This window comes from Amblyomma americanum, chromosome 9 (assembly GCF_052857255.1).
Source record: "Amblyomma americanum isolate KBUSLIRL-KWMA chromosome 9, ASM5285725v1, whole genome shotgun sequence".
Taxonomy (NCBI): Eukaryota; Metazoa; Arthropoda; class Arachnida; order Ixodida; family Ixodidae; genus Amblyomma; species Amblyomma americanum.
This window is the reverse complement of record NC_135505.1, coordinates 119142096-119166931: the sequence shown is the minus strand read 5'-3', so window position 1 is coordinate 119166931 and position 24836 is coordinate 119142096. Positions and strand designations below refer to the sequence as shown.

The 24836-nt window shown below is 45.7% G+C and overlaps 1 protein-coding gene across 1 annotated transcript; it reads left to right on the top strand.

The window, feature by feature from the left end:
- The first annotated feature begins 7478 nt into the window (after nt 1–7478).
- LOC144104198 (uncharacterized) lies at nt 7479–24630 on the top strand. The gene is made up of 9 exons (XM_077637070.1): nt 7479–7635; nt 11221–11337; nt 13138–13314; nt 15702–16022; nt 17245–17337; nt 18001–18105; nt 19653–19796; nt 20934–21255; nt 24052–24630. The coding sequence occupies exons 1-9, from the start codon at nt 7557–7559 to the stop codon at nt 24530–24532; spliced, it is 1839 nt and encodes a 612-aa protein (XP_077493196.1). The 5' UTR covers nt 7479–7556; the 3' UTR covers nt 24533–24630.
- The last annotated feature ends 206 nt before the right edge of the window (nt 24631–24836 follow it).

The following is a 24836-nucleotide window of genomic DNA, read 5'->3' as shown; positions in this document are numbered from 1 at the left end:
ATAACTTTAGAGGTTTGCAAATATGTTCCGAAAAAAAAATAGCGGTGGTTTAGCTCTGGTTAAACCTGGAGTGACGCGACAGCTACAGCTGGCTGAGTGGAACTTGGTCACCTGACCAACCACGTGACGAACCAGGTGACTAGCCACGGCGCCGCGCCGCCGGCAGCTTCTCCGCACCAAGTGATCAACCCCGCGACAGCGTGGCGGCGCAGCCCCAGGGTGGCGCGCAGCTACAGGGTGGCGGCGCCACCACGCTGAAAGCTCGAAATGCTACCGTATTGTAGCTATCGCTACAAAACAGTTTTCAGGCAGTTACCATTGGGTACAGAAAGCCCCGGACAAGCCGTCGCTGGCTCAAATACATCGCTGCGTCATCAGATAGACGGTCCGAGAATGGCGTGTCCGTTTAGTGTGCCAAGTGGTGATCGTTTGGAAGCACCCGCTCTGCCTCTAGCGCTCACTGCGAGAATGAGCAGCGCATACAATGTGTCGACAAGCTTGCGCGCTTCATGGCGTGTGCCGTCATTACATATCACCAACTCTATTTTGAGGACGATGCAAAATTTGAACACTGTTTCAGGATCATTCTCGGACGACCGCCCTTTCTAACAGGAATAGACGTGCCATTAAAAAAAAATTGGCAGAGGCACTTAAGACTGCTTACATGTGAGAATGCGAAAGCATTACAGCCCGTTGGTGCACTGACACCCACCCCCGCACACACCACCCACGCGCACACACGCGCGCGTAAGAAGCCACCCGAAACGCTGTACGACTTACGGTTGCATCACAGTTTTGATACGAGCGAAGGCATTAAATTGAACGTGCATATGTCGTAGATTCGAAGTGCTGTCGCAAGCTAGCCTCTAACTTCATTAGCGCATGTAAGCTATATGCATCGAGAAGCCGTATGACAGCACTCGGACCGCTGTACAAGAAACGGTTGCGGCACAATGTTGGTAAAAACCATCGGGAAAGCTGTCTCCACATAGAGGTAGGCCAGTGGCGAGCATATACAAACTATTGTTCCTGTATATGATCCCGCAGGGAGCAGAATTGCGAGAAGGTCCGCCATCATGTTCTAAGTTGTGCGGGTAAGCCACCGCTCGGGCGTACAGGGGTTGCGTTCATGGGCTCGCTGTGTAGAGCGCTTGGGCTTGTTTTTTTTATATGCGTAGAAATTGCACTCGATCGCAAGTTTTTAAACGTAACGCCAAAAACAAATCTGTGATTTGCCGAGGGTGTGCATACAGTATGAAAAAAAATTGCCATAAGTTACCAGCGAATTGTAGTCATGACAAATTGACGGAAACTACTAGTGACGTCCTGAGAGTTATTTTTTTTCTGGAACAAGTAATTTCAGGTGAAAAAGCAGTCCCATTTCGGATGGGACAGCGTCTGTCTCGTCTTGTCTTACTGCGTGCTCGTCTTTAGAAAAAAAAGAGTATAGAGATTAATTACTTTTTAAAACTAGCACCGCCGCATGATCTGTGCGAGTCATGCAAGGAAAATATGAAAACGTATCTCCCTAGAACCACATTAAAATGATTCTGCAGCTTGTTACAGGCAGGCAGACTAAAGCAACAACAATGCATTGAACAGGCGAGTCTGACCTACCGAAAAAATTTGAAACTCATTTGTTCGCCTAAAACATTTTACTAAATGTACGCCGTTTCTAAATGCAGTGAAATAAGGAATCTTTAAATGACATTGCAAGTACTCTTTCTCGTTGATAATATTAGCTTACCTCATTTTCATTAAAAAGCATTATCTTTTCATCTGCGCTATTAAATGATAATATTTGGTCGCGCTTAACGGGGCTCATTCTCAAAAGCCACTTCAATCGCCGACGCACTTCAGCCGCCGACCTTCCAAATGGCAGTTCATAAAACGCTTTGCCGTTTCCAATGCGGTTGCTGCAGTTTGGCGCACTGCACGCTGTCACAGCTGACGACTGCGTCGCTCACTACTACAGCAGAACCTCAAACTTAACGCCACAGGTCTGCACGGAAAATGTGTGAAATCTAGCCGCCAGCGCGGGCTCACGTGAGGTGTCGAGCTGACGAGGGGTCGCTCGGCACTGTGCCTGCGAAGTCAGCTTTCCCGCGGGAAGTCGAACACTTCACGTCACGAAAATCATGTGATCGCCTCTCGGTGGTTGGCGTTCGGAGCGGCAAGGAAGAACACGCTCAACTCGGCTCCCTGTGGGTGCATATACAGGAACACTATGTCGACGTAGTGTTCCTGTATACAATTTGACTACAATTTGCAGTTAACTTTTGGTTATTTTTTATGCTGTATATACACCCTCGAAAAATCAAAGATTAGTTTTCGGCGTTAGATTTAAAAACTTGCAATCGAGTGCAATTTGTACGGGAAAAAAAACAAGCCCAAGCGCTCTACACAGCGAGCCCATGAACGCAGCCCCTGTACGCACGAGCAGTGGCTTTCCCGCACAGCTTGGAACATGATAGCCTACCTTCGCGCAACTCTGCTCCTTGCAGGAACATATACAGGAACACTAAGATAAACGAACGAAATGTTTTGTGCGTCATATGGCCTCTTGATGGCATCCCCGAATTTTTCCTGCCACGGATGGGATTTTTTGAACCATAAGCGGCTACATAATTTTCTCGTAATGGGACTAGTAATGGTTTCGCATTAAAATATACCACCGACAGCGATACGTTTTTTGTGAGCTCTCGCACGTCCTAGGTATTTCTGTCATTCATAGTCCACGACCATTTTTTTTCATTCCGATATACTTTCAACCCCAACGTGGTTTTTACAAGGGTGGGCGCACTTCAAAAAATACACAACTTCCAGAGTCTTATGTCAAAAACAAATTTGGTCTGTCGTTTCGAATTACCGCCTGTTCTAAGATAAAACATCGCGAAAGTAGAGACGCAGCGAAGCGCGAGCAATTGCGCTCAGTCGGTAATCATCCACATACGAGAAGACAGAGTTTTAGCATTACCCAATATGCCATGGGTTACTGCAGAAGGGTTCTGCGGAATGTCATCTTTGCATGTGCTCTTCCACGGGGTGCCAACTGAGCAGGTGCTCGTGAGGCGTCAGGTACAGGATCATACCGAATCGCTGGCGTTGTTGTGTCCCCGTGTAACATGATCATGATAGCGGATCAAGGGTCACCCTGTGCTAAACCTCTCTGATTTCAAAGAGCAACACCATTAAGAATGCGATGTGATAATTCATTTGTTAGTCCTCTGACCGAGGAATGTAATGCCATGTGGCAGTGAAAGTAGTGCGAAAGTTGCTCATATCTATGTGCTGCCGATATCGTGTCAAAACCACGAAGGCACAAAGATTCACAGGTGCAGGCCTCCAATAATAATAATAATAATTGGTTTTTGGGGAAAGGAAATGGCGCAGTATCTGTCTCATATATCGTTGGACACCTGAACCGCGCCGTAAGGGAAGAGATAAGGAAGAGAGTGAAAGAAGAAAGGAAGAAGGAGGTGCCGTAGTGGAGGGCTCCGGAATAATTTCGACCACCTGGGGATCTTTAACGTGCACTGACATCGCACAGCACACGGGTGCCTTAGCGTTTTTCCTCCATAGAAACGCAGCCGCGGTCGGGTTCGAACCCGGGAACTCCGGATCAGTAGTCGAGCGGCCTAACCACTGAGCCACCACGGCGGGGCAGGCCTCCAAGGCAGTCACTGAAATTCACGGTAAAGGTGGTAACTGTCCTGTTAGTATTTTTATGTGCTTCGGCGTAACTTGCTAAAAGCGCCCCCCCCCCCCCCCCGCCCCACACACACAAAAAAAACAGGCGGTAAGTGCTGAAGCCTTATACATAATAAGGGTAAGCTACTGCTGCCCTTAATACCGGTTTATCTAGCAATCACATGATTCGTTATTTCAGCTGTAGCTCAGTCTGTTTGGCCTGAGACGTAGCAGCTGCTTATTGTGACTCTGACTTCCGCTTTACGTGACCGCAGTAAAGTTTACTGTGACCAATGGCGCTGTATTCTGTGCCAGGTGTGCTGTTAACAAATGTTGCTGCGGTAAACTTTCCCTTGTTGTTGATAAGGTGCTACAGATAATAGCTGCCAACCACTTCTGAATGGTTCCGGTGGCACTCTGTCCTTTCTGCTTGTCCTTTCCGAGACGAACTGCTCAGCCACAACCATTCGTGCTTCTGGAGACGACATGCTCAACTGTTAACAGTTAGTGTGAAATCATTCCTTGGAGCGCAACTGTTCGTCCAAAGCGAACAACATGAAGACGCAGCTTTTTAAAATATTTTATGTGGTTTAAAGTCCGAAAGCGACTCAGGTTATGAGGGACGCCTTAATGGAGGCCTGCGGATAATTTCGACCAATGGGGTTCTTTAAGGTGCACTGACATCGCATGTGGCAGAAAGGTGGAGGCTAATGAAAAGGGTTCAGCCTAAGTCAAGGACAGCGCAGCTAGCCATAAAAAAAAAATTATAGGTGTAACGTTAAGAGACAGGAAGCGGGCAGATTGTGCCAGGGGTTAAACGCGGGTTAATTACATCCCAGTCGAAATCCAGGTGAAGAAATGGGTTTGGGCAGGTCATGCAATGCGAAGGAAAGGTAACCGCTGGTCCTTAAGGGTAACGGAGTGGATTTATGGGGGAGGGGAGCGTAGCAATGGGCGGCAGAAATTCAGGTGGGGCGGATGAGATTAAAAAATCTGCGGGGATACGGTGGCCGAAGCTGGCACGGGACAGGGTTAATTGGAGAGGCATGGGAGAGGCCTTTGCCTTGCAGTGGGCGTAGTCAGGCTGATCATGGTGATAACATCGCGCAGTACACGGGCCTCTATCATTTCGCATTCATCGAAATGCGACCGCTGCGGCCGGGATCGAACCCGCGTCTTCAGGGTGAGCAACCGAGCACCACCCACCGCGGCCGCTCGTGGAAGAGACGAAAATTGTTGTGCAGTCGTTCAGATTCCTGAAAAGTTACTGCGCAGCGGTGTCAAGCGCTGCCGAGTTTTCAATTAGCTGCTTATGTTACAGCCGGTTTGCAATTAATTTACAGTCGCTTGGCTCGACTAGAGTCGAGTAGTCATCCCTTTGTGTCGCTTTATTTGTGAATCTAAGCGCTTCTATGGACGTTAGCACTAACATCAAACATCAAATATAGTCTTTTTGAACGCAAGTTGATAAATGTTGAGCCGATAGTGTTTCTTTTTCGGCAGACCATAGCAGTTACTTCAATGCGAACAAAACTATCGGCAAAAATACGCTCTTTCAGCTTCTTTAGAGCACTTGAGGTTAGTAATATTAGCGAATGCGAAGTGCCATTCCTTATTGTAATCCTTTCTAAACTGTTAAGAAACTTCAAACAAAGATAACGCAATACGAGCTTTTGTACCATAGCAATTAAAGATAAGAGCGCCATTCATAGAACAATTCTTTAGCCCTCTATGTGAAAATGTACTCTTGTGACACTCAGGCGTAAAAAAAAGCCTAGAAATTCTCCTTTAGAAAGTCGCTTAGTTATAAGATTACTGGCGTATCGATTAACTGTGCTTAAAATGCTGTTGACTGTAATATATTTCGCTAATATATAATTTCCGTTCAAGGTCCTTTTCCGAGGGTAATGAAAGAGGTTACGAAACTGGAATTTTTCCGGAAAACGCAAAGATGACACGGTACAGGGAAATGCCGGGAACCTCTGCATGACCTTTGCTTCCACTTACAAGTTTTCATTCGATATGTCACTTCAAAAGCACGCGTGCTTCCACCAAAGTAGCGTAACTGATAGCTGCACTACCAGGTGACAATTACCCCTAGCACTGTACTTTCTTGCATTTCGATGGGCATTCGCTTCATCACTCACTTTAGCTTCCCGGGGAGACGCCAAATTGTGCTCCTTCGTCGCACTCACCGCTGGATGCGCCCGCTTGAAGGTAGTATTATCACGCGCATTAAGTCGCTGGACAAGTTGACGATATATCTTCGTCAACACAACGCCCTCAGAAGACACGAACGAAAAGAAAAAGAACACCACAACGTGCTGTGTGGTGTGTTTCTTACCGTCCGCGTCTTTTACGTGCGCTGTGGGGAATTGAAGCATGTGCTACCAACTAGCCCAGCAGTTCGTCTTAATTAATAAAGAGTTCATCGTACCGGATCAACCGCTAATGGGTGATGTTTATTGAAAATGACAGCCTATTTTCTAGTGAGGTAGGACCTTACGCACACGTAAGAAATACCCTTTTCTAATCTTTCGGGGTCCGCTTGGATGATTACGCATTTAGTGCAGGCTGAATTCTTGCTCCGCGAGATGGGGCGCCTCGTTCAGCGAAGGCACTAAAGCGAGCTTCACGCTATCGCACGATACTGCGTAAGCGCAGGCAAGTGCCACGCAAATGTTTAAGCTTCTGCTTTTGAATACGTTCGATGAACGCATCCTAAGGTGCTTATTTTCATTTTCTTGGTAGCTCTTTGATGTGAACAATGATTAACATGTGCATGTTTGCTAGTTTTTTTTGCGTAATTGTTTGCAACTTATATGCCTGAAATACCGGCATGGGGGAGGAGAAAAACATCTCAAAGGCCTTTTTCTCCTCGGCGGAGCGGTGACAACCATGACGCACATGCAGCGGCAGCATATCAGTCAACACTGCATCGGAGACAAAGAAAAACATGGCGGCCGGTGGCGTAAGATTTATTTTAGGCGCGTAAGTCAGTGCTCCAAGCGGCGGCAATCCGAACGACTCAGGGGTAGAACAAACATTGAATAAAGCAGGGAGAGTGAGGCTGCACGCTCTTGAGGGTCTAAGCTTGCTTACCACTGAGTCGAGTTGATTTCTGTGGAATGCTGCCTGCTCCAATACATAAAATAATATTTGCTTTGTAATCGTTTGGCGCAGAGCAATCATAATGTGCACCGTACCTGCTTTTCCCCTTCAGAGATAAAAAAGCTATGTATTATCGTACTCATGGAAGCAAGGCAAGACAATAAAGAAATAAAATACGTTTCGTGTCTTCCCACAGTGACCTGCATAAATGTTTTCGCCAATTGAATGCAAATGGCGCAGTACTCTTTCACTCCCCCCCCCCCCCCCGCCCCCTCGGGAATAGGGAATCATTCAACCCCTCGCCCCCTCTTTCTACCACAAAAATAAAAAGTATTGAGTGAAAAAGCTTTACGTCATTGTTCATACTAGAAAAGATTCGATGGATTTCCGCTGACCAGAGTACATTTCATATTGATTCATTTTACCTCGTCCGGAGGCCATGGGCATGACCACTTAGAGTGTCATTAAAATACAAATGGCCGTTGGTACCGCGATAATGTTGAGCAGAATCGCGAAGCAGAAGGGCATGGGGTTTCGCAGTGCTGCCCTTTTTGTTCTTTCCAGCTAAAAGTAAGGCAAAGACAATAGCTAGCTAGAGCACCTGTTCAGCCATGGGCGACTTTGCAGTATTGTGGAAGGGCTGTCTCTCTGGGCTCCTCGCGTCAGCACGACAAGTTTGGTGAGTGAAGTACAAAGGAGCTGAACCTGTTGCTGCTGTGAAGTGCACTCGGACGGTTCTTCTTGCATGTTAAAGGATGAAGCGGGGCAAAACGAGGGAACAGGTTAAGTCGCACAGCTTCCTGCTCTTGCTGATATTGGCTAATTTTGGTAATGGTAAGTGCTCTTTCGTTAGTACGATTTGTTTCAGCTCCCGTTGAACCAATACTGCTACATAATGGCAATAACTGAAAAATTAGGTTGACTGTAAAACAAGGATCCAGTATGTGATAGCTATCCTGGATTCAAAAGCAGATGTCGTCGCGATGAAGTTTTGATTAATTGAATAATTGCCTGAATAATTTTAGGATGCACCATTTAGCGATGCCTTCATATCTATGGACGCGTAGCCTTTGCCTCACTACCCGTTGCTCGCGACTTTATACAAAATGTTGGCGGATACTACAGGGTGACAGTACATTCTTGAATGGTGTAAGGAATCTTCTGGGTATTAAAACTGTGTGAAGGTAAGGTTCACATTTTTTTCATATTGCTGAAGTTAAAAAGCACGGAATGATAAAAACCGTTTAGAGATGTGTAAATTAAAGGGAGGATGTCAACATTCTGTCAAACTTACACTGTTTGTGTCTCGAACTATAGTCAGATAAAATGTGCTAACTAACGGTGGTTTAAATCTAGTAACCAATTTAACATTTATGGTCCACACGACAAAGGACAAGTAGACTTGTGGTCGCACACAGGTGTTAACATTCAAAATGCATTGCGCTGCCATACAAAAATATTCTGAGGTGAAATTCCATTCGTGACTCAGTCACTGGGTCAACATCTGTCTGGCGCAGAATGCGAGGTCCATAACCCCCTAAAATACACATCTTTTTTTTTATTGGTACCAAAATATCCTTTAGTAGCTGTGCTATCATCTGTCGGCAAAAGAAAAAAATGCTTTGAAGGAGCCCTACTTGCTTTAAATCGTACACGGAGTTCCCTACAACACACGAAAAGCTGAATTCGTCATGAGCCAGAAATGACAGACGGTTTACGACGAGCCTGCCTCGTCCAAGTCCGCTATTTGGTTAAGCACGTGAACAAGTCATCATCAACAAAATGGATCCCTCCTAAATCTCTTAGGCATCAGATATAGTATAGTGAAGCTTGCAAACGAGTGTCAGTGAGATGGGAAGTGAAAAGAAATAGAGGTTTGCATGGGAAGACGTAACCTGTATGTTGAGGTAACTTTTGCATCGTCCATCATTCTTCCTCAGCCGCTCGCCATTTAGACGGAAGTAACTCGTCTCCACACGTTGAAAACAACCAACTAGGCCTTATTCATCAGGTTCTTAAAGGCAAGGTTCGTTGGCTTCAGGCCAACTTTGATTTCTCGCATTGTCTCTCAGGTTATGAAGAATGATTTACAGGCATCTACAAGTTGTCGACTTAGAAAAATAGACTATTCCCGGACATTTCGCCGTCGCATGCAGTTGCCGGATAAAATGACAATAGTGGCTTGCCGCAATTACAACACTGCCCTTACGAGCGGCCAGACTTGGAGTTTTACCTGATTCATATGACCATAGATGGCGCACTCTCGAGTGTTCTCGCTATGTGGCCCACATGTCCCAGCGGATCACGTGAGGAGCTCCTATAACGACGAACCCTGACGCCTACGCGAGCACCATTTCCCGAGGAAAACGTTCCTCTTACAGCTGCCGAATTAAAAAGAAATGTAATCTTGTGAAACTACTCGCATAACAAACATAATACTCAACCGAATGGGCTCTACATTAAAAAAGTATTCGGTGTAATACTAAATGTATTGGGTAGTAGCAGTAGCCGTCGTAGTAGAATTAGTGGAAGAAGTGGCAGTATAGGAGTAGTATTTGCAGAAGGAGCAGAAGTCGTAGCACTGAAGTAATGGCAGCTGTAGCAGTAGCTGTAGGTGTAGCATTACAGTTGATCCTCGTTATAACGATGCCCAAGGAGCCCCGATTTCTTCGTTATAGTGGTACGCCACCATGGTTGCAGCTTTATTATGCTAACTGGGTAGCTTGTCATCGCGTATATGAGGACAACAAAGCTGGCGTATAGTCTGCCACATAAATGAATAAGAAAAGCTTTCGGTGCTAGCAACGTACGACAAATTTCGGTGCGACAAATACGTACGTCGGACCAAAACTTATGCTGATGGCCGCCTCCTGCTCAGCGGAAATGGTTTGCCGCTTTCGTTTTCAGCTCCTTGGCCTTGTAAAACCGTAGGGATATCAGTACCCTCAAGCACAGCAAGCACACTATCATGCGGTTTTAACAATAGGAAAATCCTACGAAAACGCCAAGAGAATCAGAGCTCGATGGTTTTCAGCTGCGTACAGCTAGTTGGTCGGAGAAGGATATAACTTCAATGACCTTCGCAACTCTCTCTAGGCGCTGCACAGCACAGTAGGCCATGCGTACCGTGCAGTGTGGCATCCTTTAGATGGCCACGTACTCAATTTTTAGTGATGTATGCGGCAGCGTCGAACCAAGCTTACGAATAGTTCAGGCCAAAGGTCCATGCAAGCCTCACTTGATGGGGGACAAATTTTTTGGTGCTTTGTAGATGCTCAAACGAGTTGGTTATGGGGAGGGTGTTCATGCAGCCACACAGAAGTTACACCCGTACAAATGGAAAAAGTCAACGCAAACAATGGCCAGTGGAGATCATTGCAAGTTCATTATATCCCAGTTGTAGGAAAATTTTACTTCCAGAAAACGCGATAAAAATTTCAGCTTTTGCGGAAGCTTCGAGAAGGAACCTTCGATATATTGGTCAATTCGTTATTGCGAGGTTTGACTGCAATAGCAGTATTAGTAAAATAGATTGCAGTATTAAAAGTAAAAAGAATTATTGTACACAAACCGCAAGCAGAGTCAGAAGTAGGCATTTTTTATTGGTTCATGTTATCCATGATGCACCAGCTCTGAAGGTAGATGCACCAGGCAGCTCATGTTGGGCGCCGCTGCGAAGAAATCCATTACCCGCACCTCCAGTTAAGAAGGGATGCGAATGTGTTGTAAAAAGATGCAGGATGCACAGTAGATATCAGGAAATGTACTGTTCACTGAAAACATTTTGGGCAATCCCGTCGGTGAGCCACGAGTCCTTTATCACTTCTGCGTCTTAAAACGAATTCATATGGCTGGTGAAGGTAAAAAGACGAAGGTGAACATTCAGTTTTGTTTTACCAATGAGGAAACCAATGGTGATGGCCACAGCTCACAGAAGGTGCAGAGAATAAGTGACTTCACCCGCTAATAAAACGGCAGGACCTTAAACCAAAGACACTGGCGAAGTGAGAGGACATGAACAGTGCAAAGTTTAAATTGGCTCTACTCGATGAAAAGCATTTATACATCTTTCCCGCTGTAACTGCGAAGTGGTTGCGATCTGTTCTCTCAAAAACACGCTGCCCATCGGTAAACGAGTATATATAAACACGGCTTCTCTCAAACGACCTGTTGAAGGTTGTCACTCGCCCCGACCTCTCGTTTAGACCACGTCGTATGTTTGTGTCGTTGTTTTTTTGCTCAAATCTGAAACAAAAAGGGCAGCCAGAGGTGCTGCTGACACGCCAAACTTCTGCGATTATTCGATAATAGTAAACGATAGTTCCGTAACGCACTGGAATCTGTATAGTAATGTTGTCTACAGTGAGAGCGATCCCACTACTGAGACTTGTCTCGTTTATCGCCATTGCTTTTGCACAGTTTCGAGTCAGGGATTTGAGTTCCTTGGCGCGGGACAAAGACCCATTGCAAGTAAAGATGAAGCTTCTAATGAAGATCTGTCCTTACATCTGGACGGTGGTCCTCCGATCAGCTCAGGTAAGGATCATTTGAAAATCCCACAAGTACGCCATTATTGATAACTTTCCGTGTTTCTTCTAGTGCGTGCTTTTCTGTTGAAGGTATAAACACCTGACAATTTTCGCTCAACTCCGTTTTGAAGTTGACTCTGTTCTCTCGCCTAAACCATCAAAAAAAAAAACGTTAGCGCAATGCAAGCCAGATTATTTTGGCAGGAATGTATAGGCGTAAGCCGAATGGTGTGGTTTTTCGTTTCTTTTTGTTAATGGGCCCCATAGGTGCTAGTGCAGTTATGTATAAGTTCCAAAGTCATTGTTATTTGCGGGGCATGAAATCTGGAGATACAGGCGCGAAAAATATGTGACGTCAGACACTGCATTGTTGTCAAATTTTAAGATGCAATAGAGAAAGTTTCTTCCTCGACCTTCACCACCCGAAAAAACCTCAATTTTAACAAAGAAACCAATAAAACCTGTGAGAACACGTGCAGTGTCCTTTGTTAAATTTTGGTACACGCTTTGTGTTAGATACTCTCACAAATATATAAATCAACCTGACCTTTTAGAAGCAGTATGTCAGAAGCAACGTCTTGAAGCATTCTTCAATTGAGTAGTACATCCGCGGCCGGGTATATTCCGCTCAAAATATTTCAACGCGCCTGATGACCAGTCTGACCACTTTCCGACTTAGCACATCTAAGCTTCAGCTCCATTTTGTATGACCCTGAATTTCTTTAGATGTTAGTAGCCTCCACCGGATACAATATTTTCTCTGATAAATATTCATCAAATGCATCCTGAAGGAAATTGTGAACAATAACACGACCTAACCGCGTATGTGGAATTACTCAGATTGGAGATAAAAAAGAATAGTCACGGGGAGATTAATTCCAGGCTCACTGGCTCCTTTATCTTACTATTCTGCATATTTAAAAAAATATAATTTGGACAATTTTCAACCATGATAATTTTGCCGAACATAAGCAATGAGCGCAAACAAATAGCTTGTGAGATTTAACCTTAAGAGCAGAGGGGGGCTTACTGGCCTGAAAAACTAGTTAAATATAATGATAATTATTAAACTCTTTACTACAGTTCAGATGGCTTGGAGCACCAAGGTACGTATAAACTTTGTCTCAGTTTTTTTGTTAGCATATAAATGGGATGTAAAGCTAGCGTCAATAAATCAGGTGGCAAGCTTTCAACATTATTCACTCGTCGTTTACATTAACTCATAACCAGGCACACTCAATATCCTAAGCTGGGTTGTTACGATTGCCGAAGCGATAGCGCGTGCCATTCTGAAGTGGTTCTTATAAGTACTTGAAAGAAACATTGGGAGTGCGCCTAGATCTGCTGGCCAGCAAATTGCGAGACAGAACTCAGCGACACTATTTTTGAACGACTGATTTCAATGAAGGCGCTTCAAACATCGCAAATGCGTGATTCTGGATTAATTGGTCGGCTAACTGTAACGCCACAGAGGGCTCAATGCAATAAGCGTACAAAAAGAAACGGATGGGACTGACACCAGTACTTAAACAACAGCAAAAAAAAAGAAAAAAAGAAAACGCAATTGAGGAGGAGATATGCCCCAGTAGCACGTTGTACTTAGCTTTATTTCTGTACAGGTGGCCTTTCTGTCTGTTTTCTGTGTCTCATCATTAACACTGAACTCTTTTATTCTCACTAAGATTTCGTGTGTGTTGTCTTGCGCTAGGCATCATAGAACAATGGCGCCACACATTTTGCCTTATAAAAGGCAGTCTGCTAAGAAGCTTACCTGAGCCTGTTCTGTACTTTGCTTGTGTTGGTGTAGGTGGTGAAGGCATTGGAAGCGATAGAATCGGCTGGACCGGCGGCGTGGGAGAGACCGGCGGCATCGGTGGGACCGGCGAGAGCGGAGGGATCGGCGGGTTCGGCGGGGAAATACAAGGTCTTGGTGTTAACATGAACTCCGGTATGACGCCCGGCGGTTCTTGGGGAAACATCCAAGGTTCGCAACACTAACCAGGCGTACTTTTTGAATCTTATAATGCCCCGATTCAGCGTTTCATGGAGCAAAAGAGGTGTATTCTACATAACCTTAATTTCGATATGAGAGAAAAATTCGCTGACACTTCCCGGGAGCAAAGAGGAAGCAAGAAAGCACACACAAAAAACCTAGTGTGTTCAAACGTCTACTAGACAGCTTTCAGCATTGTGGTAGCAGAAAAAAATAGTTAGCATTTCCAGATGGTATTATTTAAAGACTACTTCGACGGTGATTACTGTTCATTTTGTCTTCACAGACTTAATGGAGCCTACAGGAATTAAGTGAAATACGCTCCCATGAGAAAGGTCAAGTCATTGCAGAAACCTAGCCATCATGATGATGTCGTTGTGCAATATATACGAGTGTGCGCAAGTGACTGAGGAAGACGGTGGCAGTAGAGCGAGTTTCTGAGATTTGCAAAAATGTTGAGAAGCATGACCGTTGTTGCATGAGCTGTGGGACTCTCTTGAGATATCGGCAGCCTTCGGTATTTGATATTCCTCCTGATGTATACTGAATACTGTGTTCCTTTCGTGTTTCTGCCCCTTGCAATACACAACTCTGTTTCTATTGCTATGTTGAGATATTTTGTTTCGTCTTGCAACAGCTAATAGAAGGTCACATAGTAGAGTGCGACTCTGGCGCTCTCGTCTGTAATAATATTGATGATTTTATAACGTATTGCATTTCATATTAACAAACTGAAACTGAGGTAATGCACCTTTCACTCGCGGCCATTTTCCTAGGCATCTCCATCAGCTGTCGATAGCCTTTGGGTGGGCAACCTTGGACACTGGTACACGAACATAGAAAGGCAAACCGCACCACCGAATTTCAACTTTAGTGTGGACAGGCGAAATGAAGCGGATTATGTACACAGTGGGCATCAAAAATAATGTAGAACAGAATAGGATCAGGGAAGAAGTGCGGATCAGATAAACTGAATTGATGAAGTTATAAACCACGAAAGAAAAGCAGCGAGAAAGTATAGCCATAAGATAAAAAAAAGCATCCAAGTGCTCAGGTCTATGTTTCAAGTGCGAAATGTTTTCAAACGAACACTCTATTTATTTCCCTCTCAAGAGAAAATAAGGTGCTCCTGAGCTATGCTTCCCTGGACCCGTGATACTGTGTGACTTAATTTTCGCCACTACAGGTTTTTGTCACAACATGATTAGAATCGATGTTTTATACCTTTTTCCTTTAATTCTTTTCATATACCTATTCAATCTGTTTAGCCGTGTTGCTGTTGGTACTTTTTTGTGCTTAGTGGCATGGCTGAAGCCCTAGCTTTAGCCTCTTATTTTTCATGTTTCCCGTGTGAACCCCTGTGAACCCTGTGCACAGTGCATGCATTACGCTTGGTTTCGCCTGTCTTCATTGACGTTGACAGTCAGCGGCGTTCCCTGTTTCTCTTTCTACGTCCGTGTGCCAGAACTTAAACTGTGCCATTCAAATGCTTTCGCATTAACTAGCCTTGAAACCTGTGATTCAGCTCTCAAACGATAGACAGCTGACAGCCCAGCAACATGCAGCTTAACAAGTGAACTACACCGTGAGCAACGTTGTACTCTGTGTAAGGCTGCGTATGTCATGGAATCCTTTATTACGCGACTGAAAGTGCAGTGCACCAAAAGCGCGATCGGCACGTTTCCGAGTACCCGCCGCGGTAGCTCAGTGGTTAGGGCGCTTGGCTACTGATCCGGAGTTCCCGGTTTCGAACCCGACAGCGGCTGCTGCGTTTTTATGGAGTAAAAACGCTAAGGCGCCCGTGTGCTGTGCGATGTCAGTACACGTTAAAGATCCCCCGGGTGGTCAAAATTATTCCGGAGCCCTCCACTAAGGCACCTCTTTCTTTCTTTCTTTTTTTCTTTCTTTCATCTTTAACTCCCTCCTTTATTCCTTCTCTTAAGGCGCGGTTCACGTGTCCAACGATATATGAGACAGATACTGCACCATTTTCTTTCCCCAAAACATATTAAAAAAAATTCCGAATACTTTAGCGTCATTGATATCCAGTCTTCAGGTTCGAGACAAGCCTCTGGTTTTCTCTCGGTTGTGCTTCATTGTAACTTCATTAATTGTACTTATTGCACTTTCCTCATGCAGGCATATGTATCCCAGGACCTAAGAGCTAATGTTCAGGAAGCAATATACTACTCCGGTGACAAAGACGAATGTGAAAGGAGCTAAAGAATGGGTCGAAAATAAATCTCTTCAAGATACGAACGAGAAACCAACTGCAAATATTGTCAGGCGAAGGAAGAAAGCAGTGGAGTTCCGCTAGTTATGCATGTAACTATCTTTGTTTATTATCCTGTTTACTTTCTTTTGCGATCTCTGTTAAGAATTAGGCGGCCTATCAGACGGCGGATCAGGAGCAGGATCAATTGGCGGAACAGCTGATGGATCAGGTGGCGGGTTAGGCGGTGGAATTGGTGGCGGACGAGGTGGGCAGGATTTCGGCTGGATCCAGGGAGATGGAGGACCTGGAGGTGCTCGTACACCAGTTATATTTACCAATGGCGGCGAAGGCGGTGGCGCTACAAGCAGTGGCACCAGCACCAGCACGAGCACGAGTGTCACGGGGGGCGGTGGTGGCGGACCAGGCTCTGGTCGCGGAACGTCGACTGAAAACAGCAAAGAGTCGTCGGAGGAAACACCAACTGGTAAGTAGCAGGAATGAATTAGACGCTGTCCAGCTTCTCTAGACACCGAAAAAAATCACTATTCATAGGCCTCTCTCGGCCTTATCTTGTTTCGGGTATGCTACCGGGCCGACAGTTGAGGGCAAGGCCATTCGAGACATTTTTTGGCGGTTCCATAAACCGAAGCGAGAATTTTATATTTCCAGGGGCCCTTCTGAATAATTCAGCTTTCCCCTGCGTCGTTCCTCTGTATTCAAGAGCCAGTAGGTGCTAATACATTTTTACACTTACTAAACCTTAGCAAATTCTCACATTGTAATCTCTTTTCAACGCGATTGTGCTGTCCTGAGTGTAACCAGTGGAAATGAAGTCTAGTTTATGAGAAATTTAGTACAGAGTGCCCGATTGCGTGGAGTACACACGCATACTTGTGTGTATCCATATACGCATACATACACATAGATACATATACGTACACATACATACACATACGCATACATACACGTGTGTGTGTGTATATATGTTCAAAATTACATATTCAGTGAGCAGATATATGAAAATAACTTTGCAAAGGTGCGTCTTTGATCGCTCTTGTGGCTTCATCTAATTAGACTTTTCATTTCAAATTGTCTGTCGTACGATCCTAGCCATGCGAATGCTTAATTCCCTGTCTACGCTTCGGCGACCATTGAATTGCCAATTTATTAAAGGGATAGCGTTAAGCGTCCAGTTCAGCGGAAAACCCGACGTCGGCGTTGTCGGCGCCATGAACGTGAAATTCCCACAGAAATCCCACGAGATATAGTTGTGACGTAATCACAACCTGCCCATGGTCGCAGTTGTCAACCTGCGCACCAGATAATCAGCAAACTGCATACTGTAGCAGCTGGCAGTTAAATTACTGACTGGTAGCGCGAGGTTGGTCGGAAACAGCAACCTGAGCGCAAGCACAAGCCATACGGGTGGCAGCACCTGCGATTGGAAGGCAGTTGCGTATCACTTAAGCGCTGCACCAGTGGTGGTATGACGGCTCCAAGGGACCTATAAATGTTAAGTAGAGACTGACCAGTTTCACATATATGGCGCTAACACATTAACGCTATCGCGTCACACCTTTAAGGCACGGCTTAAGTGGGCCCTTCAGTTTCATTCGAGAAAGTAATAGTTATTGATCTCATGAAGGAGTTTTGCAGCTAGCCCTGGCACGCTTTGAAAAGCCCGTTTACACTCTGGACGGTCGTAGGTGGCAGAGAAAGTGGCAGGAGAAGAAATTTAATGGTCACTTTGGTGAGACGGAGAGGATCCTCTAGTGGCGGAGGCCTGTTATCCAGTGGAGGTAAGTGGCTTTGTGCGTGTTTTCAACAAGCGGTATGTTTCTTATTTTTGAGCCCTTTAGCACAGCGTGGTGAGTTAAGAGGATGTTGAGAATAATTTGAGTTTTGAGGGTCGGTAATTTGGGCATTTTCAGTTTCCAGGCATGCAAACATGTATGGACACCGTTATTTTGATGGCATATCGAAAATTCAGGGGTTGTGAATATAATTCGGAAGCATACCATTCCGCTCTTTGTGGAGCCAACTTTAAGTTCGGCACTTGAACGCAATCACTCTGGCCCTTCCGGAATGCGATGCTCTAGCTGAAAAAGACTCACTGTGGTCAGTCCGTACAAGCGTGCGTTGGCCATACTGTCCCTCATCGTGCCTGCCTGCATGGCTGTCTCTCCGTCTCTCTGTCTGTCTCTGTCTGTCTCTCGGCCTGTCACTCTGTCGTCTGTCTGCCTGTCTCTCTGTCAACTGCCTGTCGTCTGCCGTCTGCCGTCGGTCGTGTGTCAGTCTGAATGTCTGTTGTCTGCCTGTACTGTTCCGCGTATCTGGCTTCGATGCTGCGGAACAGTCGCACTAGTGGCTGCCCCAATAACAGTGTACTGCAACCTGCGGGATTTTTCCCCTTATGTCTTTTCCGCTTTTCACACTAATACCTTTTGGGAAAACCGGGGCAGGCCTACTGGGTGGAGCTCTCGGCGCAGCCAGCACTGGGGCGTTACTCGGATCCATACTCGCCGCGCGTCGCGGAGCCTCCAGAATTGGCAGAAGGGGCGGCACCCGTAAGTTTGTTTCGATAAGTAAAGAACAAAAGGCTTGTTTTGTTCTACAACTTTCTATGCCAGATACTTCTAAGATTACCTGAAGACTACGAAGTACATTCAGTGCTCGAAGATATTCTACAGTAACGGGATTTAAAGTTCGTTTTCGGATAAAAAGAGTAATATTCAGAACATATACTTTAGGAACGGCGAATTATATGTGTTAGCCTTTTCGACCACGATTCTAAACTGCCCACAAGTGAATTCTGGTGCTCACTGTAAGTTTTAGAACACAGTTTTCATGACAAATATTTCAATCGGATCAGGAGTGTGAGAAAGGTTTCGATTGCAGTAGCCCGAATTATTAAACTCCATTTGACGCTATAAGTCGGCGCGTCCTCTACTATAATTCCTGATGTTATAAGGACAATAATAAAGTTAGAGGACGACATGATGTGTCTTTGCAGTTCCTCGCTGCCGTCATTATATTGTTATCTATTTGTTCTTGGTCAAATTATTTCTACCAAGGGGCCAGTTGCAGTTTGGTACTTGTGAACGTGATGAAGTAGTCGCGCAGCACTCTTCGGGCAGATTCTTGCGCCTTTTCTAGTAATTTAAAATCCTTCGTGCCTTCTGATCTCTCAGCAGAGCTTCGTTCTGCGACTTGAGGCAAAAAGCATCCCTGTCGCCTTTACCTGCTGGCTCGTTTTCATTGCCCAAAAGAACCGTGGGGTGCGCTAATGAACTCATGTTTCGAACAGAACTTTAAACAGACACAGCGCATATACACACAATCGACGGAAGGTGCCGCGCACTGTATGCGTTTGCGGCGCTTGGCTCTCTGGTGACCACAGCAAAAAAATTCCACTTTCTTGCCTGTTAAGCAGGTGAAAAGTGAGCACAACTACAGCGCCACCTTCACAAAATCATCGACAGGCGGCCATTGGCCGCCTAACCATCGCATAACTAAAGGCAGCACTTTTCCGACACCGCCAAAACCTCGGCTTTCATCACCTGTACTTCGTCCTAAACCCAGCTAAATCGCACGATCAACGCAGTTCGATTCCCTTAGCTGCCAACTACACTGCTCACGTGTGCCTAATTATCAGTTCTCACCTTGACGACACTGTACATGGTCATCAGATATATCATGTAGTTAGTAACGACTCAAAAACGACGGCAACTCTTGCCAGAGCACATGAGCCACACGACACTCTCTTTGTAAGAGTTGACAGGAGAAGAAGGAAAATATGGCGGCGGGTTCGCTTTGTGAGCCCTTATATTTGCACGGTGTGAAGACATTAACTAGCCAAGCTTAGTCCCGTTTTCAATCTAAGGTTCCGAGCACCGTGACGGTGTTTAGAAAACAGGGAAGAAAAATAAAAAAGAACTTCCTGTCCAACCAGGAGTGTTGCAGGCTGTTTTAAGCTTTACGGCCAAAATGAGCGAAAAAACAGCGAAACTTAATTTCTTCACGCTACTGACGCCTTCCTGTCTTCATAGCCAGATGGCAGTAATCCTGCCTGCAAAAATAATGCTTTTGTTACGCCTACTCACTTCTTGCGCAGGTGTCATACGCATCATTAGAAGAGGAGGTGGAGGCTGTAGAATTTGCCCACTGCGCCGTTCTGCTAGAAGCCGAAGGTCAATCAAGGATGGCCTAAGCCCATCACAATCCAAGATTGCGCACGAGCTTGCTGACAGCGTACCAGGTATGAAAATAGTCTAGGAGTTAGGAGACGTTCTATTCAAGTACATGCCTTTTCATTGTGCGGTATTATAACATTACCCCATTGTTCCCGATAATGACTCAAAGTGTTGTGCCGTCTTTGGTTGCTTCAATGCGAGTCAGAGGGGTGAGGTCGGATATATGGGTCACTCTTGGCGGGGCTCTTCAGGACAGGAGACGTGTTGCACTTCCGCATGAATCTGCGCAGCGCCTTTCATGAAACTTTCTTGAGGTGCGGTCGGTTTTTCAAGGAAAATTGCCCGCTGAGTTATCACGACCCCCTCCTCCTTCCGCCTTTTCATTAAATGTGGTGCTACAGAGGAGGCTCTTTCAGATAGGTAAGTTAATCGGAACCGCGGAACTTGCACTCCCCCCACCCCTCAATAAAAAAGAAAAATTACTGATTACAGACACCCAAAAACGCCAGAGGGTCTGAATGTCAATAAGTAAACACTTGAGGCTGGTCTTTTTGGGTATTCAAGTAAAATTTGGCAGCTCTGCGTGAACCCTGTAATTTAGAAATGATTTTTAAAAATCGCTGCTCGCAGTAGCTCGCCATCGACTAGGGCGACACACCTCACCGCGCGTTCCGTACCCCGATGAAGTCAGTGGGCAGATGGGGCGAGCTTGAAGGCTGGCTCTTCAAGCAACCGAGTACGAACCTACCGTGTACAGAGAGGCCTTTGCCCTGCAGTGGGCGTAGTCAGGCTGATGATGATGATACTTTTTAGGCTTAGTGACCTGCAACACGTGACCCTGTTTTCAGAAAATCGACAGAAAACTCCTCAGAAACATTCGCTGCGTACTTGAGGAAGGCTCTATAGTAATTACCGCCATAAACACTCTAACGGCAAAGGCAAGACAAGCTTACGTCAACCAGGTTTGTTGTGCCATCCAGGCTTTTATGAGCACTATGGAATAAGAGTTCATTCTACACTTTCGTATTTACACATTACGAAGGAAATTAGACGCTCCATGGCAGAATAAATGAAAAAGGCACAATAAGCATGCGTTGTATGCGTACATGAACCTAGGCCCCTGTCGCACTTATTATCTTTATTCCACTTAATACATGATACTGGTACATCCACTTGTAAACTGCATTCACTCCTCCGAACAGATCATGTGAAGGTAATTCGCTGCGGTCGGCACGAGATGGCAAATCCTGGTGGAGTCAAGGACCACTTCTGCCACCCGGAGGCTACATGGGCGACCCTTCTGCGCATGCGTCCGGACTGCGTCTGTAAGCCGGGCTACCTGCGCAACTCGTGGGGCGAGTGCATCAGCTTGCCAGAATGCATGCACTGCAGCGACAAGCACCACCTGAACATGGACTACCACCTGTGCGAATCACAGTGCCCCGTCGTATGCAACCAGCCAATCAACAACAACTGTCCCAACACCTGCTACAAGGAGTGCGCATGCAGGCCAGGCTACATCAGGTACAAGAAGACTTAGTGCTCCGTTTTCACACTTTTCTATGTTCTGTAAGCTGCGGTCGAGAACAGAATTTTAATCTGATTCATATTCGCTCTCCAGTGAAACGTTGCATGCAAGAGTAGCATAGAATTAGCACGCCAGAGTGATTGGTTATGATCAATATATTTTAACGCAATGAACAGTAAGAATTCAGAGCTAGGCGCCAAGGCATGAACCTCTCCTTGGATGGCTATTGACTTATTGAACCTTGTTTTTCGGCTAGTTGTGCATAACGAATTCGTTTTGCCTCGCCTAATGTATTCGCCACTCAAAGTAATACTGATTCAATCCCGCCGTGGTTGATTCTGAAAGGCGTACTCCATTATTTTATCTTGCTATAGCAACCTTAGACCTTGTGCATGGCGAGAACCAACGATCAATAAAACCTAAGCATAGGAGAATGCGTCTAACGTTTTCTTTGAGCTTGTGGTGTTAAAGAATAGGAACATAGTTGTTTAGGCAATTTTTATTCCAGAGATAATTTAGTACAAAGCACCAGAAAAAAACTACTACATGCCGCCAATTTTACCGAAGTGACGCCCTCTGCATGTCGCGTGTGGAAATTTACCAACTGAGCCAGGATGGCGCTGTCCAATTTGCTTTCGCTAGTATTTATATTACATAGAACCTAACACTAAAAGCGTTTACCAACGCCACCCTCTACAATAGAGGCGTACGTAGGAACGTCCTGTTATACCGCAAGTAGTGTGCAGAACGTTATCGAACGGAGAGGGAGGCAGCTGTGTGATAACCCTTTTATGCTTCCAATGGCATGGAGACTGCAAAAAGCGAGGCTCTCGTTACCCATCAGCAAACAAGGATAGCGAACGAAAGGGCTCGTTACGACAAGCATATGTAGAAAGGCGACGTTCTTGGAAACCGATGAAAGCATGGGGAAATGCTCATGCATTTTAACATCTGCTGTGTTGATGAATGGGTAGTTAGTGCTGTAAGCATTTTTCGCCTGCAGGTCACATGAAGCATAAATACCGGCGACAGTAGAAAATTCGACAGCCGCCGTCATAGCTCAGTTGCTAGAGCTCCTGACGCGACAAGCGGAGGTCGTGTGTTTGGATGCCAGGGGTGAGATGTGGTTGTTTTTCTGCTTTCTAATCAGGCATCGTTGAGGCGCTTGTGTGCGTGGTGAAGTAGCTGCTGTAGGTCACCGATCTGGGCAAGAACCTTGCAGTCAATATTTAAGTGTCGCTGCGTTGTAGCAATTGCTGGCCGAATAATCGCGAGGATAACACCTCCTGCAGCTTGCCACAACGAGTTTCAGTTGAATTCACCTTTTCGAGGCAAAACAATTTTACACTATCTAATTAAGTATTTTCCAGGCAAAGATACCTGCACGGATTTCCGATTGGTCAACACCACATATAAAAAACAAAAATATAAACATTTCCGTAGGCTTCCCGTAGACTGTTCCGTCTACATTCCCGTAGACTGTTGCCTGCATTCATATGCGTGTCGTAATACTCCACCAGCGTTCACTGTCTTGAGCACTAACAGGTTAACGAGGACCTGCCATAGGTTAAGGAGTCTTCATGCCATAATTACCATAAGAGCATTCTTGTACAGCCACCTCCATCCTCGTTAGATCCCGTTGTGCATGGCATTTGCGTTACAACAGGACGTTCCTACATCTTCCGCTATGGTCGAGAGTAGCATTGGTGAAAACTGTCAGTGTTAGGTTACATGCAAAAAAAAAAAACCCTTGGAAGCATAAGACCGGACAGCCGCCGCCGTTCCTTAGTTGGAAGAGTACCGCATAGTACCGAATCGGTGGGAGAGCACGCCGAAGTACCTAAAGCGATATTAGCCAAATTTCAAGTTCACGGGGATACGGTGGCCGCAGCTTGCAAAGGACAGCGTTAATTGGAAAGACATGGGAGAGGCCTTTCCCCTGCAGTGGGCGTAGTCAGGTTGATGACGATGGTGATGATGATGATGATGATGATGTTATGACGCCCGGTGAATGCTAAAGCAGGCGGTGCACCACGAGTTCAAGCGCGCCGTGCGGGCGTTCAAGGAGTGTTGTGTCCCGGCGAAGATCGGGTTGCCGACGGCAGTGCGTAGGGCGATGTGCATTCCAGCTATTCGATCGCTTCATTACTCGTCAGCCACAAACTCCATTCTTCGGAAAAAAGTATTCACATACCCGAGGCCACTGTAAAAATAAGAGAGGGTGAAGCAAGGGGGCGGTGCGGAGTGTAGTGGTCAAGCACCCGAGCAGCACTGCGGATGATGTCGTTGTGTTTGGCTGCGACAGGACCTCGAAACGCTGTTCTGTTTGAGAGGGGGCACAGCATAATTTACATAATTATGCATAATATACTTCATAATTTTTTTCAACCATCACGGGCCAACATTTTTGGCATCGAGGTTGATGATGAAGAAGTCGAGTAGTTATATCTCGGAGCACGCACCAACAGAGACAGCATTTATCACGATTCAAGATGAGTGGAATCCGGAGATAAGTAATGAGGCAGTATGCAAGCGATTCTCACAGTCATATGCAGTAGCAGTGACTACAGTTGTATCAGTATGGCCCAGTGCAGGGTGTGGTGTTTCATGGCATGACCTGTTGTAGACCTATCCTAAGCTTGGAGATATCACCACTTATGAAACTTCCTAGAACTTGCCACACCAGGAAAACAAAACATCTAATGCTTACAACGAATCTCGATGATGAAAGTCTGCAAGTTTTACTTTATGGTGATACTAATATTTAGTGTATTATGCTGCGGTTTCTGCAGGGCTTTTCTACATGGGCCCTGCGTCAGCATCAAGAAATGCCTCCCTGGGTGTCCCAGTGCAAATCAAGTCTTTACTCTCTGCGGGTCACTGTGTCCACCTACATGCGCTAACCCTTCTCCGAGAAGATGTGCTAAAGTCTGCGCTGGCGAAGGCTGCGTCTGCAAGCCAGGATACGTCATACGCCAGTACGAGCCGCTGGTGTGCGTTCGACCCGAACAATGCCGGCTACCTCAGAAGAAGTGCCTAGGGCGAAACCAGGTCTACACGACTTGTAAGTCACGCTGCCTGGCCACATGTTGGGATCGAGAGCCACGATTTTGCACAGCGGACTGTGCTGGAAGCGGCTGCGTCTGCAAACCTGGATTCGTCATTAGGCAGAGGAAGCCGCTGGTGTGCGTTCGTCGAAATCAGTGTCCACAGCTGAACTTCGGGCCTTTTCTTCAGACTAGGTCACCGCGACCATTTTCTCCCAGATTTTGAGATCAACAACTTTCAGTTATGACTCCAGCGGCTAAACACCCTGCATGCAACGACTGTTTTGCAACTGAATAAAGGAATTTTTCGTCACAGTTAAAAACTACATCAGAGTAAATTGTTTGAAAGCTGCTCCATCGAGAAAAAAGTTGTCAAATAAAGGCTTCTCCAGCGTGGAAGCAGTTCATATTCAATTAAAACAGAAAAATAAATGTGTCGAGCAGTGTGCTGCCTACTTTTATAAGCGCAACATAAACAGCAAATCTGCAGGTGCTTGAAACATACTGTAAAAGCCATTATTAAAAAAACT

What these genes read in the sequence shown, in the direction of transcription:
- LOC144104198 (XM_077637070.1), top strand. Translation starts at nt 7,557, where the DNA reads ATGAAGCGGGGCAAAACGAGGGAACAGGTTAAGTCGCACAGCTTCCTG. An exon ending in GTCGGAGGAAACACCAACTG is followed by an intron (nt 16,023 to 17,244) that starts GTAAGTAGCAGG and finishes GGACGGTCGTAG; the next exon opens with GTGGCAGAGAAAGTGGCAGG. An exon ending in AGGCCTGTTATCCAGTGGAG is followed by an intron (nt 17,338 to 18,000) that starts GTAAGTGGCTTT and finishes AAACCGGGGCAG; the next exon opens with GCCTACTGGGTGGAGCTCTC.